This window comes from Acartia tonsa, chromosome 10 (assembly GCF_053477335.1).
Source record: "Acartia tonsa isolate MP-2025a chromosome 10, ASM5347733v1, whole genome shotgun sequence".
Classification (NCBI taxonomy): Eukaryota; Metazoa; Arthropoda; class Copepoda; order Calanoida; family Acartiidae; genus Acartia; species Acartia tonsa.
The window spans coordinates 49,578,232-49,595,416 of record NC_137269.1 but is presented as its reverse complement, the minus strand read 5'-3'; the positions used below and the strand labels follow the sequence as shown (position 1 = coordinate 49,595,416).

At 32.3% G+C, this 17,185-nt stretch overlaps 1 protein-coding gene across 1 annotated transcript; it reads right to left on the bottom strand.

Moving 5' to 3' along the window:
- Window positions 1-773: 773 nt before the first annotated feature.
- On the bottom strand, window positions 774-12,283 carry LOC145330297 (uncharacterized). The gene is made up of 5 exons (XM_080174935.1): window positions 12,135-12,283; window positions 10,033-10,104; window positions 3,137-3,539; window positions 2,440-2,793; window positions 774-1,652 (listed from the first exon to the last, which is right to left on the bottom strand). The coding sequence occupies exons 1-5, from the start codon at window positions 12,254-12,256 to the stop codon at window positions 1,422-1,424; spliced, it is 1,182 nt and encodes a 393-aa protein (XP_080031061.1). The 5' UTR covers window positions 12,257-12,283; the 3' UTR covers window positions 774-1,421.
- Window positions 12,284-17,185: the final 4,902 nt, after the last annotated feature.

The following is a 17,185-nucleotide window of genomic DNA, read 5'->3' as shown; positions in this document are numbered from 1 at the left end:
TTTCGACGATGATCCTGTAACAATTAGGTATGATTTTTAAAGCGGAGCAACTCTATAATCGTTACCAGAAAGTCCGTAGGTCCATTTTAAACATGTTGATTTTTTTACTTTATTAACACAAATTTTTATGTGATATAATTATCCTATTTATCTGATTTTTAGTTAAATGATTCTTAGGACAACAATATACAATACATTAAGCGGAGCATCTCTATAATCAAGTCTTAAAGATGTAATTTTGCCTTTCAAATAATATTCTGCTTTTTATTTATTTGTTCACTACATGTTCGTTTGTTATACCGTTTCATTGTATAGATTCGCTTACATGGATGTTGTCATCCTTTTTATATATTTTGCCTATTTTTTTATTTCATTTTAGCTTTATAACTTTTTAGAGTATAACAATAGAGGGACAAGAGACAAAAAAAATCCCCCCCTCCCCACGTTGTCTTTGTGTTGAATTTCAATTGGATCCTTGAATACCAGCCAATAGCTTCTGCAATCTTAACACAGCCAAGTCGCTACAAAGAGGAGATTGCAATTTGCTAGCAGACGAAAAAAGGTCCCCAAGACAGGGGCTAGGTTGTTCATTTGTTCTTATTATAAAAATCAGGGATCTTAAGGGGTTAAGATAATTAACGATGAATTAATTTAGATCCCCAATAATAATAAACAAAATAACCCGTTTGATTATAAAACTTTAGGTACTAGTGTAATTTACAGTCCAATGTCCACTTCCTACCTTTACGAAACTAGAAAGAAGTAAAGAGTTATTTTATATAAAATTTTATTACAGAAAAACAAGAAACAGCAGACACTATGACAGCGAATAATAAACAACCAGAGAATCTCATATATGACAAATGACAAAAAAATATACAACAAACAACAGGACAATTTTGTTTATAATAATGACATATACACACAACTATTTAGCTAATTTATACAAAAATATTATTCATTTGATAATCTAGTGTACTTGTATATAGATATATTATATCATTTTATAAACAATTTTAAACTATATTTACAATTCATTCTTATTTAGAACAAATTAATTTTAACACCCTTTGAAAAAATTCATTCAAGTTTTTGAGAGGTTGGGTGTTTTTTTTATTAGATAAATTTCTAATATAGTCTTTTTGAGCAAATATCTAAAAAAAAGTTTTGTTAAACTAAAAAAAATAATTTAACAGTTTAAAGTTGACAACTTAAGGTTGAAAAATTAGTCCAAAACAAACCAAAATATATTGTAATAGCATTTCCACAAGGCTAAAAATAAAAAAAGGTCAAGATAGTAAAACAATTGACAAAAAATGTCATTTTGTTGTATTATGAATTAGTGACCGTTTTTTTATGACCGTTTTCTATAATGCCATGGTAACCGATTAGTGGCCGTTTAATTACTGTTCAGTGATCGTTTAGTGACCGTTCATGACAGGCTCAGGCTCGGAGACGCCCTCCTCAATCTGCTTCCTCAACAGCTGGGCCTCGTTGTCGTTGGGCTTGAGCAGCAGGCCGACCCAGTGGGTGTAGTGGTTCATGGGGAAATCGGCCAGCCAGGTGCCGGTGTAGGCGTACACAACAATCTCGTCCCCGCGCTCCACGTTGATGACAATGGTCTGGCCGGCCATGGAGTTCTTGTGGTTGTCCTGAGATATTAGTTTAGATTAGATAGATAGATTGACAGACAGACAGACAGACAGATAGACAGAGAGATAGACAGATATATAGACAGACAGATAGAAAGACAGATAAAGAGACAGATTAGATTAGATTTATTATTCTTAGGTAACTTTAAAAAGTGTCTCAAAAATCAGCCATGTGACGTCATAAAAATGAGGGATTTTCTTTACAAATTCTCGTCTCATCTCCCTCATTTGTAAGACGTCACATGGCTGATATTTGAGACACTTTGTAAAGTTACATTCTTGGGTGTGCATACATAAAAAAAAACAAAAAAATGAATTAAATGAATATTTATACATTTATATATAATGATACAGTAGAATTTCTTCCCAAATTGCAGTTTCCTAAAAGGTAGGAAGTATGCCGTAATGTGTATTCACACATTGTTTTCATACAGGCCATTTAAGTAAAACAAAAATTAAATAAAATAATGGTTAAACGATAAATAGAAACTACAATGGAGAGTAAGGAATCAAGGATCTGAATGGATAAGACAATGGCCAATAAATTGATGTAAAACACAATACACAAAATTAGCCATTCATTTAGGGTTTGGGAGGTTTGGACGCTCAACTTAATAAACCAACCAATCAAAATTCATTAAAAATCCCCAAAGTTGTTAAGCCAACGAATCACAAAACATTATTATAAAACTTTGGGGACTAGTGTACTAAACAGCCCATTGTCCCCTCCCTCCCTGGGAAGAAATGATAATAGGGCGGATTGACTAGGGCATAATACAATTCTCACCTTATGGTTCTGGTCGAAGATGCTGGCAATCTCCTCGCCGTTCTTGCGGATGGACAGCAGTGCCTTCTTGTTGTCGTGGGTGGCAATGTGGAACATGAACAGGTAGCTGCCGCCAATGGGGGCAGTGAAGATACCGGTATCGGCGTCAAATCCACCGCCAACATTGCAGTAGGTGCCGTTGAAGGTCAGGTTCTCCTCGCCGCCACCGTCGTAGGCCTTGCTTCTGTAGGCGTCGAAGTAGACACCGAGGGACTTGTTGGCCAGCCCTCTGAGGAACTCGTTCTCCTTCATCATGCGAGTTCTCAGGTCCTCGATGTCGCGCTGTCTGTCCTCATTGTGGGAGTCCATGCGAGACTAAACATAAAATTTATAAATATTTTTTAAGTATAGCATCACATTACAGACAATTTTTTACAAATTTTAAAAAAGAATCATAAAATTAATACAAGTTTTGCTGACCCAGGCCTTTAGCCGTTCGGGACATAACAAAACTTAATCTTACAATTTTTATTTTTATATCCGCGGAAAGCTGTCTGTTATACGATGCGATAAATAACTATAACACTCAACTTAATTAACCAACCAATCAAAATTGATTAAAGTCCCCAAACGAATAAGAAAACTTTATTATTTAGAGACTAGTGTAATAAACAGCCCAATGTAAACTTTTCCCCTTACATAATGTTCAAATGTTTACCTGGAGCTCGTTGTTGGCGCTCTCTCTGTCAGAGATCTCCTTGCTGATCCTCTCGTTGATGGCCTTGTCCTCGCCGTCACGTGCGTTCTGCTCGGCCTCCAGCCTCTGGTTCAGAGAGGCGATGTCTTCCTTGCGCCCGTTGTTCTCGGTCTTGGCAAAGTTGTCCAGCGCGGCGATCTCGGCCTTGCGCGCGTCGTTCTCGCTGTGGGCAAAGTTGTCGAGGTTGGCGATCTCGGTTTTGCGTGCGTCGTTCTCGCCCTTGGCCCACTTGTCCAGGTTGGCGATCTCGGTCTTGCGCGCGTTGTTCTCGGAGTCGAGCTTGCCGTCGAGCTTGGCGATGTCGGTGATGCGGGCCTGGTTCTCCTTGGCGCATTTCTCCTCCAGGGACTTGATCTCGTTCTTTCTGGAAAATAAAAAAAAATATTATGGATTGTTAGTATTTTATGCGCACAATTGTCGATTGAGAAGCTACACTGCAAAGGTGAACCATGTCGGTTCAGCGGTAAGCGAGATCCTTCGGTACAGACAGACAGAGATCCTGTTACTTTTATATAAGGATAAATCCTGACATTAAAATGTTTAAAAGATTCTTTAAGCTACAGATTTTCAAATTTCCCTTCCTTAAAATTCTTAGATCACTTAAGTATGTGTGTCATTTGGCCATTTTTTTAGGAGCTTAGCTTCTCTATAAGTCAGTAATGTCTGTATGTCTGTATTTTTAATAGCGAAGCTACTCTATTGGTGTTTTTGTATGCCTGTCTGTATGTCCTTCTGTCTGTTAGTAATAAAGAAATATGTGTTAGAAAGCTCAAAGTGTCATGTGTGACGTCATAAAAATCCATCTTTTTTTAAGGGGTGTCCTTTCCCACTTATCTTCTCATCCCTCCTTTATAGACGTATTTTTATGACGTCATACATGACACTTTGAGCTTTCTCATGTGTATAACACTTTCTCTTATAAAACTCTTGATTGTTGACTATATATATTTTTATTCTTTCAAACAGTTTTGCACGTATTGGTACAATGTTCATCATATACCAATACTGGATGCTTATTTGTATAAAGAACCTTTACAAAAAAAATTCAGATGAGAAAATTACTTTTCCCAAAAATGTTTCAAACTGACGAAAATAAAGACAGCCATTTTAAATTATAAAATGGCTTTGCTACTAAATCAAGGATGACAACATCTATAAAAGCGAAGCTCTGAAACTGTAGGACAAACGAACATTGTCAGAAATGAATAAGCATAATATGATTGTATAAGTGTAAACAAAATTGTAAGTAAATTTGTTGCAAAACTTCTTAAATAGAGGATACTGTTTAAGGACATACTCACACTTTTAGAAATTGATTATAGAGAAGCTTCGCTTATAATATTGTACCTTATTGTAATCGGAATCGGTATTCAATAAATCAGATGGACGTTCGGATATTCTGGTAACGATTATAGAATTACTATGCTTTCTAAATCGTACGTAACTATTTTAGGAATCAACATGCAAAGTTTAAAATTGGTAAGACAATTCTAACATGTCTAAATTAACGAAAAGAGCTAACTTTTCCGGACGGACGGACCGACCCTAATTATAGAAAATCTTTGGTACTAAAAATAGAATTATTTAAGGAAAACAAAGTATGCAGTGTCAGGTCTCTAAAGGGATAAGACAATGACCGATAAATTAATGCACATCCCCAATGTTGAAACACAAAATTACCCCCCTGTGTAGATACAATTAGTGGTTGATAGACCATCAAAATAAAACAATTAAAGTACCCAAAGTTGTTAAGCCAACGAATAAGAAATTTTGGGGTACTAATTTAATAAACATCCCAATGTCCCCTCCCGCCCTGATGTAGTATTTATCCAGCTAAAATTTCTTACTGCATTTTTCTTTTGCGCAATGAAAAAAAAATGTTTTAAGCAATTATAAGCAGCTTTTAGCTTTAGTAACAGAAAAAAATCCTCAAAAGAATAATGGACAACAAACAAAAAGCTTATTGTGAGAAAAAAATACATATTTTATAATATTCACTATCTAGGGGCCATATATTCAAAGGGGGGCATGGAGGGTCTAAAATAGCCTAAAATCATTCCTAGTTTAAATTTAAAGAATAGAATAGCCTAAAACCGTCCAAGGACCTATGTAAATCTGCTCTAGAATAAAGAACAAATTCGTTTTAGTGATTAGCGAGATCCTTCGCTACAGACAATAACTCTTACTACTTTATATTATAGGATGATAATTATAAAAGATTTAAATCGGTAATTGCTATTTCTATATCATATTTTTGAGAAAATACTTAATTTAGCTTTAAAATCAGGGATCAAATTTTTCCCCTATTGGCTGAATTATAGAGAGTGTCTATAGATTATCTCTATTGCAACATCTAATTAGAATATATTTAAAATTTCAAGGTTCGCGTTGTCATTTTTTATTTGGTAACATTTAGTTCTGTTCAGTTGAGGGGTAGATTAAAAATGAAAAAAACTTTCCAGTATGTCTTTAAAACCAATCAATATCCGCTGGATTCAAATTGGTTCTCAGCCATACTGAAAAATCATTTTCCACATATTTTAAATTATTTAAATATTATATCTATAAAGAAAAGACATATATGTTCCACCTTTCCACTGTTCAGCGGTTAGCGAGATCCTTCGGTATAGACAGACAGACAAAAAGACAAACATCCTGTTACTTTATTATAAGGATTATATCTATAAAGAAAAGAAAGATATGTTCCACCTTTTAACTGTTCATCAGTTAGCGAGAACCTTCGGTACAGACAAATAGACAAACATCCTGTTACATTATTATAAGGATTATATCTATAAAGAAAAGAAAGATATGTTCCACCTTTCCCCTTCTGTCTGACTGTGTAGTATTAATTGCAAGATAAACAACAACTAGCATATTTGTATACCCAGGGATAAGACAATAGCCAATAAAATGATATACATCCCCCAATGATAATACACAAAATTACCCCTTCCGTAGATACTATCAAAGTTTGAAACGTTTGGGCACTTAACATAATAAACCAACTGATCAAAATTTTAAGAAGTCTCCAAAGATTTTGAGCCAATGAATCAGAAAACATAATTATAAAACTTTGGGGACTAGTGTAATTTACAGCCCAATGTCCCCTCCCTCCTTTTTATTTTCCATGTTTCCTACAGAAGATCAATATTATGTTCACAACATGGCTTTTAACTAATCCAGCCGTGTTTTTATCAAAACTCTCAAGGAATGTTTATTACACTAGTCCCCAAAGTTTTCTTATAACGTTTTCTTATTCGTTGGGTCTACAACTTTGGGGACTTTTATTGAATTTTGATGGTTGATTCATGAGGTTGAGTGTCCATAATTTTCAACCACTAATATTAATATCTAGAATGGCTAATTTTGTGTATCATCATTGGGGATGAACGTCAATTTATCGGCCTGTGTCCTATCCCTGAAAATATCTAAAAATTTTAGTAGCGTAGCTACTCTTTCTTTAATAATATGTCCATCTGTCACAAAGTTGAAGTAAGGTATATACTTGAGGGATTTTTTCATACTAGGGTAAATTTAAAGGAGGGTCATTAAAGAAAACTTTAAAAAAAAATTTATGTGGTAAGAACTTTTTGAGGTTCTATTATGCATCTTTAGGATATTTTGTTTGTTTGTTGTTTTATTTTGAGGCTTCTTTTAAGAACGATCATATCTGTATTGAGGTCTCTATTTATATGTAAATAAACATCAGAGTATGTCCTTACTCAAATCAAAGCAATGTTTGACTTCTTTTAAAGTCAGAGAAAGGGCTGTTATTACACTAGTCCCAAAAGTTTTATAATATCGTGTTCTTATTAGTTGGCGTAACAACTTTGGGGGATTTTCAATGGTTGGTTTATGAAGTTGAGTGTTCAAACATTTCAACCACTAATTGCAATCTACAAAAGGGGTAAATTGTGTATCTATTTATCGGCCATTGTCTTATCCCTTTAGATCCCTATTTTAAAAAGTAGCCATAAGATCGGATAAGAAAACACTTTTTAGGAACGGGGGGGGCTAATAAATACTAAAATTTTTATTTCAATATTTTATACACAAAATACCTTTAAAAGAAAGCAAAAATTTGAATCGTTAAATTGACTTGAATTTGCTATATCTCATCTACTTGCAAAACATTGTTTTGCCCAACTTTTTAAAAACAGTAGGAAGGTTGAAAACAGTTTTGTTATCTTAAAAGATAATTTAATAATAGCTATTTATCGCATCGTATGACAGACATTAATACTAGTTTTGTAAGATACGAGGGGCCAAAGGCCCGCGCTAACAATACTAGTATTGATTTTATGAATTTATTTTAACATTTGTGGAAATAATACAGTATTTTTCAGTATAGTATAACCCTAATCCCAATGATGATACACAAAATTTCCCCTTCTGTAAATTATAATTAGTGGTTGAAACATTGGGACACTTAACTTAACGAACCAACCTATCAAAATTCAATAAAAATCTACAAAGTTGTTATGCCAACAAATAAGAAAACATTATTATAAAACTTTGGGGACTAATGTAATAGACACCCCAATGTCCCCTCCCTCCTTGCTAAGAAATGCCCCTAGGATAAATAGAAGTTAAGTAAGGATAAAAACACCCTAAGAAATGCACAGCGGGAGAGGGGGACAATGGACTGTTTATTACACTAATCCCCAAAGTTTTATACTAACATTTTCTTATTCGTTTGATTAACAATTATGGGGAATATGAATTTTAATTGGTTTGTTAATTGAAAATGAGTGTTCGAACGTTTCAAATGTTAATCTTAATCTACAGAAGGGATAATTTTGTGTATAACATTATTGGTGATGTACAACTATTTAAAGGCCATTGTCTTATCCCTCTAGATTCCTGCAAAGACATGCCCCTAGGATATAAAAACAAAAATAAACTAAGCTAAGCTAAGCAGATCACAGGATGTAAGTAATGCTTTTCTTATTTCATAACATTTACAGCAGCAAGGATATCAATATATCAGAGAGAGTGAGGGCTGTTTATTACACTAGTCCCCAAAGATTTATGATATCGTCTTCTTATTGGTTGGCTTACAAACTTTGGAGACTTTATTGCTTTTGATTTATTGTTTCATTTTGTTTAGTGTCCAAACGTTTCGACCACTAATTCTAATCTACAGAAGGTGTAATTTTGTGGATGTACATAAAATAATTTACCATCGTCTTATCCCTTTATATCCCTGGGATGTAAGCGAAGCGAAGTAATGTAAATTTTTAAGAAAAAAACTACTTTCTTATTTTAAAAGTAAAGTTTTTCTATAGGAAGGGCCCGTCCTTAACGGATACATATTGTCGCTAATTTGGGCATGTTAGAACTGTCCTATCACTTTCTTACATGGTGATTCCTGTAATAGTTAGGTGCGACATAGGAAGCCAGGCAACTCCATAATCGTTACCAGAATTTGGAACATTTTGTTTTTTCAATTCTTATGTGATATGATTATCCTATTGATCTGATTTTTTTTATTAATGATTCATAGGACAACAAAGTACAATGTTATTAAATAACAATTGAAGAGAAATCAATAATTTTTGTCTCACCTAAAAAAAACTTTTAAACTTTTTCATAAAATAGATATTACATATTTATAAGGAAAAGATTAGAATTTTAACATAAAAATATGAAGAAATTTGCTATAAAGTACGTAATGGGCAAAACATGTTTATTACAAATAGTACATAAAAATAGGTATCTAAAAGGATAAGACAATGGCCAATAAATTAATGTACATTCCCAATAAAGATACTTAAAATCACCCCTGATATAGATACAATTAGTGGTTGAAACTCTTGGACACCCAACTAATCAAAATTTAAGTACCCAAAGTTGAAAACCAACAAATAAGAAAATCATAAAACTTTGGGGACTAGTGTAATAAACAGCCCAATGTGTCCTCCCTCCCTGCTATAACTAGATATTTCTTATTTCCTCAGGGATAAAAGGACAGGCTAATAGATAATAAAAATAATTATAATGTTAAATATTAGACTATAATACTTTTTCCTTAAATCCGACAAAGGTTTTGTAATTAAAGGGTTGTTTATTTGTCTGTTTAAGTGATAAATTCCGTAATTATCTATCAATGTATCTTTAGTATTTGACAGGGAGGGAGGGAGGGGATATTGGTCTGATTATTCTACTAGTCCTCAAAGTATTACAATATAGTTTTCTTATTCGTATATTTAACTACTTTTGGGACTTTACTGTATTTTAATTGTGAGGTTCATTTAGTTGAGTTTATAATCATTTTAACCACTAATTTCAATCTTCATAATGGGTAATTTCAAGTATCAATCATTGGAAATGTATATCAATTTATCTGCCATTGTCTTATCCCTTTAGATCCCTGAGAATTTGATGCTTTGCCATTTTTTTAGTAAATATTACGCAATTTTCTTATGAACCTGTTGATAAGATTTTCTCATAATTCTAGTTTATATTGGGGCTTGCAAATATTTTACAATATTTTTAGAGAATATTTCTAAATTAATTAAAATCAAATTTTATTAATTTTTTTTATGCTTAAATGAAACAAACACTACTTCCCTTAATTTAAAGACTGACAGACAGATAGACTGACAGACTGACCGACAGACCTTATAAATATATTAGTTATTTATCGCATCGTACTATAAACAACTTTCCGCGGGTATAAAAATGAACAATTATAAGATTAAAACCCGGTAAACAAAACTGATTTTAATTATAACATTCGTAAAAAACTGAATATAATATGATACGATACATAATTTTTCAGCTTGGCTTATGACCGGTTCTAATCCAGCGGATATTAATAGGTTTCGAAGTTATACTGCAAAAATATTTACCTGAGGTCATTCTCTCTCTCAGCAGAGGTGACAAAAGAGTCATGATCCTTTCTCAGGTTATCATGGTCAGATCTAAATAGAATTATATAGATTATATAGAATATAGATAGATAGATAGTATCATAATATTAGAGGGACAAAATAGTCATGATCCTTTCTCAGATTATCATGGTCAGATCTGAATAGAATTATATAGATTATATAGAATATAGATAGATATAGATTATATAGAATATATATAGATAGATAGATAGTATATAGAATATTATAGGAACAAAAGAGTCATGATCCTTTCTCAGATTATCATGGTCAGATCTAAATAGAATTATATAGATTATATAGAATATAGATAGATATAGATTATATAGAATATAGATAGATAGATAGTATTATAATATTAGAGGGACAAAAGAGTCATGATCCTTTCTCAGATTATCATGGTCAGATCTAAATAGAATTATATAGATTATATAGAATATAGATAGATAGATAGTATTATAATATTAGAAAGACAAAAGAGTCATGGTCCTTTCTAAGGTTATCATGGTCAGATCTAAATAGAATTATATAGATTATATAGAATATAGATAGATAGTTAGTATTATAATATTAGAAAGACAAAAAAGTCATGGTCCTTTCTCAGGTTATCATGGTCAGATCTAAATAGAATTATATAGATTATATAGAATATAGATAGATAGATAGTATTATAATATTAGAAAGACAAAAGAGTCATGATCCTTTCTCAGATTATCATGGTCAGATCTAAATAGAATTATATAGATTATAGATATAGATTATATAGAATATAGATAGATAGATAGTATTATAATATTAGAGGGAAAAAAGAGTCATGATCCTTTCTCAGATTATCATGGTCAGATCTAAATAGAAATATATAGATTATATAGAATATAGATAGATAGATATAGATTAAATAGAATATAGATAGATAGATAGTATATAGAATATTATAGGGACAAAAGAGTCATGATCCTTTCTCAGATTATCATGGTCAGATCTAAATAGAAATATATAGATTATATAGAATATAGATAGATATAGAATATAGATAGATAGATAGTATATAGAATATTATAGGGACAAAAGAGTCATGATCCTTTCTCAGGTTATCATGGTCAGATCTAAATAGAATTATATAGATTATATAGAATATAGATAGATATAGATTATATAGATAGATAGATAGTATATAGAATATTATAGGGACAAAAGAGTCATGATCCTTTCTCAGATTATCATGGTCAGATCTGAATAGAATTATATAGATTATATAGAATATACATAGATAGATAGTATTATAATATTAGAGGTACAAAAGAGTCATGATCCTTTCTCAGATTATCATGGTCAGATCTAAATAGAATTATATAGATTATATAGAATATAGATAGATAGATAGAATTATAATATTAGGGGGACAACAGAGTCATGATCCTTTCTCAGATTATCATGGTCAGATCTAAATAGAATTATATAGATTATATAGATTATATAGAATATAGATAGATAGTTAGTATTATAATATTAGAGGTACAAAAGAGTCATGATTCTTTCTCAGATTATCATGGTCAGATCTTAATATAGATATATAGATTATATAGAATATAGATATATAGATAGAATTATAATATTAGGGGGACAAAAGAGTCATGATCCTTTCTCAGATTGTCATGGTCAGATCCAAATAGAAATATATAGATTATATAGAATATATATAAATTATATTGAATATAGGTAAATATAGATTATATAGATAGATAAATAGTATTAGAATAATTGCTTTTGCTTGATTGGAAAGCCCATACTCATTTCCTTAAAGTTAGGTTAGGTTAAGATAGGTTCTAAGGGTTCCATCAGAACTCAGATTTATTTTTAGTAGCGAAGCTACTTCATACTTTAAAGTTTCTGTCAGTATGTCTGTAACGTTTTTAAGGGAAATGTGAGTTTCTCGGCTCCTATAAAAGATAGAAGGCTGAAACTTCTTGTCAACATTCCATTCAATATGGAGCATATTTAAGTATAAAACATTCATCTCGGTTGTACCGTCTTTAGGTAGGTTTAAAAAATATTCAAATAACCTGAGGGCATCGATCTCTGACTTTCTGTCGTTGTTAGCGCCGATGAGACCCTGCAGGGTGTCCTTCAACTTGTTGTTGAAGGTGTTGCACGCGTCAAAGGTGGCGTTCAGGTCAGAATCCATTCTATCTGAAAACAATTATTGGTTGAAATGTTTGGACACCATATGAAAACAGTTGTTAAAAAATTCAGGGATCTATAGGGATAAGACACTGGCCGATAAATTAATGTACATCCCCAATTTCTGCAAATATTTTGTTGAAAAATCAATTTTAAATTGACTTAAAGTTGCTTATTAGATGTGATACTCAAAATACACTTTTTCGAATTTAATTCTTCTGCTGACCTAAAAATTTACTTCAGAGGCCTGGAAATTTACCTCTCTTTACCTCTGCTGGCTAACTAGCGCCAGGCATATTTCAACCTAAACATATAAGGCCAAAGATATGATATCAAAAAGATCTTTTGTCAAAGTCTACTCTACAACTAGCGCCAGTCGGTTTTATAAAAAAATCGCCAGCGCTTGACTCGGTTCAGAGATAGCACAGCATACTTTTGACACAACAATCTAAATGGTACTTTCTAATTACAAAAATATGCAGACTACGTAAATTTATCTCCAAGCCATTATCCTACGCATTTGAAATTTTGTTTTTAAGTAACGGGATTTCATAACTGGTTATGGAAAAGCTTTTAGAAATGTGCAATTACTCAAAATTGTATATATACTGCGTAATATGTAACGCATAGCAAGTCTGCAAGATAATAGTTATTTATATTGTTTTGCTAGACCCGAGGAGCCGAAGGCCTGGTCTAACAAAACTGGTATTAATTTTATGAATTTTATTTTGATATTCGTAGAAAATTGTCTGTAATTCGATGCTATACATGATATTTCATTATAGCTGAGAACCAGTTCTAATCCAGCGGATACTAATCGGTTTCAAAGCCATACTGGAAATGCAAAAAAAATAGATAAATTGTATATAACTTCGTATTATGGGACGCACAGCAAATTTGCAAAGGAAAAAAAGTTTCAAAATTTTGTGCAGAAAGTCTTTATCAATAGCTAGCGGTCAACACGATACTGCGAACTTTATTTTCATTTCGCGTGACGAGAAGATATGTTTCAACCAGGGAGGGAGGGGACATTGGGCTGTTTATTACACTAGTCCCCAAAAGTTTTCTTATTTGTTAGCTCAAGAATTTTGGTGACTTTAATTGAATTTTGATTGGTTTGTTCATTAAGTTAAGTATCCAAACATTTCGACGACTAATTGTAATCTAGAGGAGGGAAAATTTTGTGTATTGTCATTTGGATTGTACATCAATTTATCAGCCATTGTCTTATCCCTTTAGATCCCTGTATGTTTCTACACACTATAATATCTTTCTATCAATATAAGTTTTTTTAGTAGCAAAGCTTCTCTAAAATTTGGACAAAAAAAGTGATTTTCTTAATCCTATTTAAGATAGAAGTCTGAAATTTGATGTGATGATTCCCTTTACCAATGATCATCTAGTTTATTTTTAATTTATGACCACTGATTATTTAAATTTTTTAATCTGAACGTCCATTCATATTTTTTTGCTTCACTACTTACGGATGTTTTAATCCTTTTTTATCTTAAAAAATATCTTAAAGAATATTTATTTATTGCATTGTATTATAGACAGCTTTGCGCGGATATTGAAATGAAAAATTATAAAGTTAATTTTTTTATTTTTATTTTAATATTTGTGGAAAATTGTCTGTAACACGATGCTGTACATGATTTTTCAGTATGGCTGAATACGGGTTTTAATCCAGCGGATATTAATTTGTTTTGAAGCCATACTGGGAAATTCTTTGCATTCCTAAGATTTGAAAAAATGAAATAAAAAATTATGTAATTCGAATTTTATTTGTTTCAAACATCATTTTGAAAATAATCCATAAAAAAAAGATATTAATTGTGTTTGATTGACCCAGGAATCGAAAGAGTTAAGACAATGACAGATAAATTGATGCGCATAAAATTATCTTATCTGCAAATTGAAATTAGTGGTTGAAACTTTTGAACACTCAAGTTTTTTTTCTTTTTTTTTCCTAAGTTTTTTATTAAGGATTGAACTCCAATGAATTTTGATATAGTTTGTGATGACGTCAAAAACAAAATTTGAAACTTAAAAATATTTGAATTCACAAAATTCCAAGTGCAAGTTTAATATCAGGGCTTGGCAGCCGCGCGTCAGCCACGACTAATCCTTTTAATTCAAACCCATTTGGAGGCTTTATATTTTTTTGAAAAGAGGATTGTCATATTTGGATCAGGTTTAGACTTTCAGCGGATTTTTAAAAGTCTAACAGGTTGATTTCCCTAAGGCTTACAGGCGGCAAAGACCAGTGCCTTAAAATAAAAAAAGAACCAAAAATGGCCTTAACCCTGTCCGAGATCCAAATTATGATGAATTATAGACTTGTTCTACTTTATCAAATGCATCTAATAAAATTTGAGGTCAGAAATATTGATTTTTTCGACTTTACATAAAGGTACAAAAATACATAATTTAGTTGAATTAAATTTACTTAAAACCATGGTTAAAATTCTTTAGTTTAAACCTGCTTATCAGTAATCAGCTGTCAGTTAGTGTGTGTGTGTGTGTGTGTGTGTGTGTGTGTGTGTGTGTGTGTGTGTGTGTGTGTGTGTGTGTGTGTGTGTGTGTGTGTGTATGTGTGTATGTGTGTGTGTGTGTGTATGTGTGTGTGTGGGTGTGTGTGTGTGTGGGTGTGTGTGTATGTGTGTATAAGCTGGCCCATTAATGCCCAGCTTTTCAAATTCTTTTACTAAGGAATAGAATTCCGCATAGCATACCCAACTTGAAATACACACACACACACACACACACACACACACACACACACACATACAAACACACACACATACACACACACAAACTCAAACATTCACATATTCTAAGCATATTAGTAAAATATTTAAATTCATTAGATATTTTGGAGGCAAAAAAATAACAATTAACAAATCTTGACTAAATTTTTTTGACTTTATTTCAATTTTAATGACATATCAATTTTTTTTTCTTACCCAATAAGATTATCACATATCTTTTAAATAATCATTAACAAATTTAATAAAAACATTTTTAAGGCAGTTTTTAAACAATTTTTTTGCTTATTTTAAGTTAAGCTAGGTTAAATAAGGTAAAATGAGCCACGAGAGGAATGTACCCCGTAGAAAAGTCCCCCCTTAAGAAATTACAATAACAGTAATTATTGCATCGTATTATAGACAGCTTTCCATAGATATCAAAATGTAAATTTATAATATTAAAAATAATTTTAGGATTTTTATTTTAGTAATCATGGAAAATTGTCTGTAACTCGATACATGTTTTTTCAGTAATGCTGATAACCGTTTCTAATCCAGAGGATATTAATCGGTTTCGAAGCTATAGTGGAAAATGATTAAAGTATAATTAGTGTAGTTGTAACTTAAACAAAGCATTTATAAAACAATATTAATTAACAAATCCTAGAGATACGAATATGATCAGGGATCGAAAGGGATAAGAATTAAGACAATAGCCAATTAATTGATGCACATCCCCCCAAAATTACCCCTTCTGTAGATTACAACCAATCAAAATTGAGTAAAAGTCCCCAAAGTTGTTAAGCCAACGAATAAGAAAACGTCATTATATAACTTTAAGGACCAGTGTAATAAACAGCCCATTGTCCCCCCTCTTTCTTGGATTATGCTGTGCTGAATTATTCTTATTTGTTGGAGAAAGGAAAGGGCTGTAGATTAAGTATACATGTGTATACTTAATACATAAATGCTTCAAAAATTCTAATTCACAATGAAATATTTCATTTAAAACCTGCTCATTTTAGTGTAATGCTAAAAAAAGTAGAAGATAAAAAGTAAATGTGTCTTTTGATTACCAAAGCTTCTCTATAATTCACTTTGTCTGTCCGTCCGTCAGTCAGTCAGTCCGTGTGGCTTTCTCAGCTGATTTTCAAGATAGGCGGCTGATACTTTTCTGTGTAGATTCCCTATACTTATAAGCGTCCAGGTTGTGATTTACTTTGTCCGTCGGTCTATCAGCCATGCTACAAAATAAAAATACATGAGAAAGATTTTATGACTTATTTGTCTTATACATTTATATTCTTGATTTTAATAAATACTTTTTATTAGCCTCTAGGGGCTTTGCCACAAGAGGTAATTAAAAAAAGTATTAAGTACTTCTGGTGCTGCGACCATTAATTTTGCATTAATCTTAAATTAATTGCCTAAAAAAGGGGGGGGGGTATTTTCTTGTTTCTGGGGGGTTGTGGGACGGTGTCCCACCCCCCAAAAAATAGCCTTAAACCACCTCAGGACAGTAGGTATATCCCTGAAGTGTAGAATCCAATCGGTTGAGTGGTTACCGAGATCTTAAGGGGAAGACAGAATGATGAACGGACAGACAGACAGACGGACGGACAGACATCATGCTTCTTTGTATTATAGATATTCACAAGTAATTCAAATATCAATAACGAAAGACAGACGGAAAGACAGAATGAATTAAATGAATGAAAAATCCGGGTAAAAAATGTCTAAATAAAATCTTGATTTGGGGAATATCAGTTTAATATCAGCTGTTGGCTAAAAATATCCGGTCAATTCACTTAATAATAATCTAAGTTGATTTAACTTTTTAAAAACATTAAAATCACTTTTAAAATTCACATTATACAAAAGGTAATTTATGTTAACAATGACCGGAGAAATAAGGTATAATCTGTTTGGATTATAAACCAGGAACTGGGAAATAAACTAGGAAAACGGATATATTCATTTAACAAGCACACACATACCCACACACACACACACACACACACACACATACCCACACACAGACACACACACATGTATCAGAGCTATATGTATGGATCGACCGTTCGACCAGCTGAGGGCAAGTCAAGGTTGCTCACTTTGCTCCCCCATTCCCCTCTATATTGCCCCCCCCCAAACTTTCCACATATTCCCCCCAGCTGTAAGAG

Bases quoted from the DNA above. Each gene is read 5' to 3' on its own strand.
- LOC145330297 (XM_080174935.1), bottom strand. From the start codon at position 12,256: ATGGATTCTGACCTGAACGCCACCTTTGACGCGTGCAACACCTTCAAC. The intron at 10,105-12,134 runs GTTATTTGAATA...AATTCTATTTAG, and splicing joins TCAGAGATCGATGCCCTCAG to ATCTGACCATGATAACCTGA. The intron at 3,540-10,032 runs GTAAATATTTTT...TTTATTTTCCAG, and splicing joins GAGAGAGAGAATGACCTCAG to AAAGAACGAGATCAAGTCCC.